At 62.4% G+C, this 1,182-nt stretch overlaps 1 protein-coding gene across 1 annotated transcript in view; it reads left to right on the top strand.

Moving 5' to 3' along the window:
- The window catches only part of LOC106898519 (rho guanine nucleotide exchange factor 11-like), a gene marked incomplete at its 3' end in the record, with an annotated part of 21,790 nt that overhangs the window by 2,006 nt on the left and 18,602 nt on the right, over positions 1-1,182 (top strand). Inside the window, exon 3 of the mRNA XM_014959816.1 lies at positions 40-97. Within this exon, the coding sequence (XP_014815302.1) occupies positions 40-97 (58 nt within the window). The remainder of the gene's footprint in view (positions 1-39; positions 98-1,182) is intronic.

Raw genomic sequence — 1,182 nt, 5'->3', positions numbered from 1 at the left:
CCACATCCCCCCACCCCCCCAATTTTTTTCCTCTCCCAGGTGAACGGCACGATGGTGACCAACAGCTCTCACCTGGAGGTGGTGAAGTTAATCAAGTGTGAGTATGGCCAGGGGGGGTTGGCACCTCCTGGGGGGGCAACCAGTAGCCCCGGGGGGGCAACCAGTAGCCCTGGTCCCCCCTCAGATCCTGGCTGCTCTCCTCAGCCACCCAGCTCCATCATGTTCAGGACATTTGGGACATTGGTGGCCCCCCCAGGGTGACAATCTGCCCCATAGCAGGACCTAAAAAATGAAATGAGTGTCCAGGGGGGGCAACCAGTAGCCCTGGGGGGGCAACCAGTAGCCACGGGGGGGCAACCAGTAGCCCTGGTCCCCCCCCAGGTCCTGGGTGCTCTCCTCAGCCACCCCAATGTCCCACATTTGGGACATTGGTGACCCCCCCAGGGTGACAATCTGCCCCATAGCAGGACCCTAAAACATCAAATGAGCGTTTCCAGCCTCAGCCACGAGCCTCGCAGCTCCAGGGGGGGCAATCAATAGCCCTGGGGGGGCAACCAGTAGCCCTGGTGTCCCCCCAGGTCCCAGCTGCTCTCCCTGGCCACCCCAATGTCCCACATTTGGGACATTGGTGGCCCCCCCAGGGTGACAATCTGCCCCACAGCAGGACCCTAACAAATGAAATGAGTGTCCAGGGGGGGCAACCAGTAGCCCTGGGGGGGCAACCAGTAGCCCTGGTCCCCCCCCCAGGTCCCAGCTTCTCTCCCTGGCCACCCAGCCCCATTTTGTTCATTGGGGACATCGGTGGCCCCCCCAGGGTGACAACCTGCCCCACAGCAGGGCCCTAAAACATCAAATGAGTGTTTCCAGCCTCAGCCACGAGCCTCGTAGCCCTGGGGGGGCAACCAGTAGCCCCGGGGGGGGCAACCAGTAGCCCTGGTCCCCCCCAGGTCCCAGCTGCTCTCCCCGGCCACCCCAATGTCCCACATTAGGGACATTGGTGGCCCCCCCAGGGTGACAATCTGCCCCACAGCAGGGCTCTAAAAAATCAAATTAGTGTTTCTAAAAAATCAAGTGAGCGTTTCCAGGCTCAGCCACAAGCCTCACAGCTCCAGGGGGGGCAACCAGTAGCCCCGGGGGGGCAACCAGTAGCCCTGGTCCCTTATGGGGAGGTGCCCCCCCCCC

This window comes from Calidris pugnax, unplaced genomic scaffold, assembly GCF_001431845.1.
Source record: "Calidris pugnax isolate Ruff unplaced genomic scaffold, ASM143184v1 scaffold503, whole genome shotgun sequence".
NCBI lineage: Eukaryota > Metazoa > Chordata > Aves > Charadriiformes > Scolopacidae > Calidris > Calidris pugnax.
This window is presented reverse-complemented; position numbering and strand designations above follow the sequence as displayed.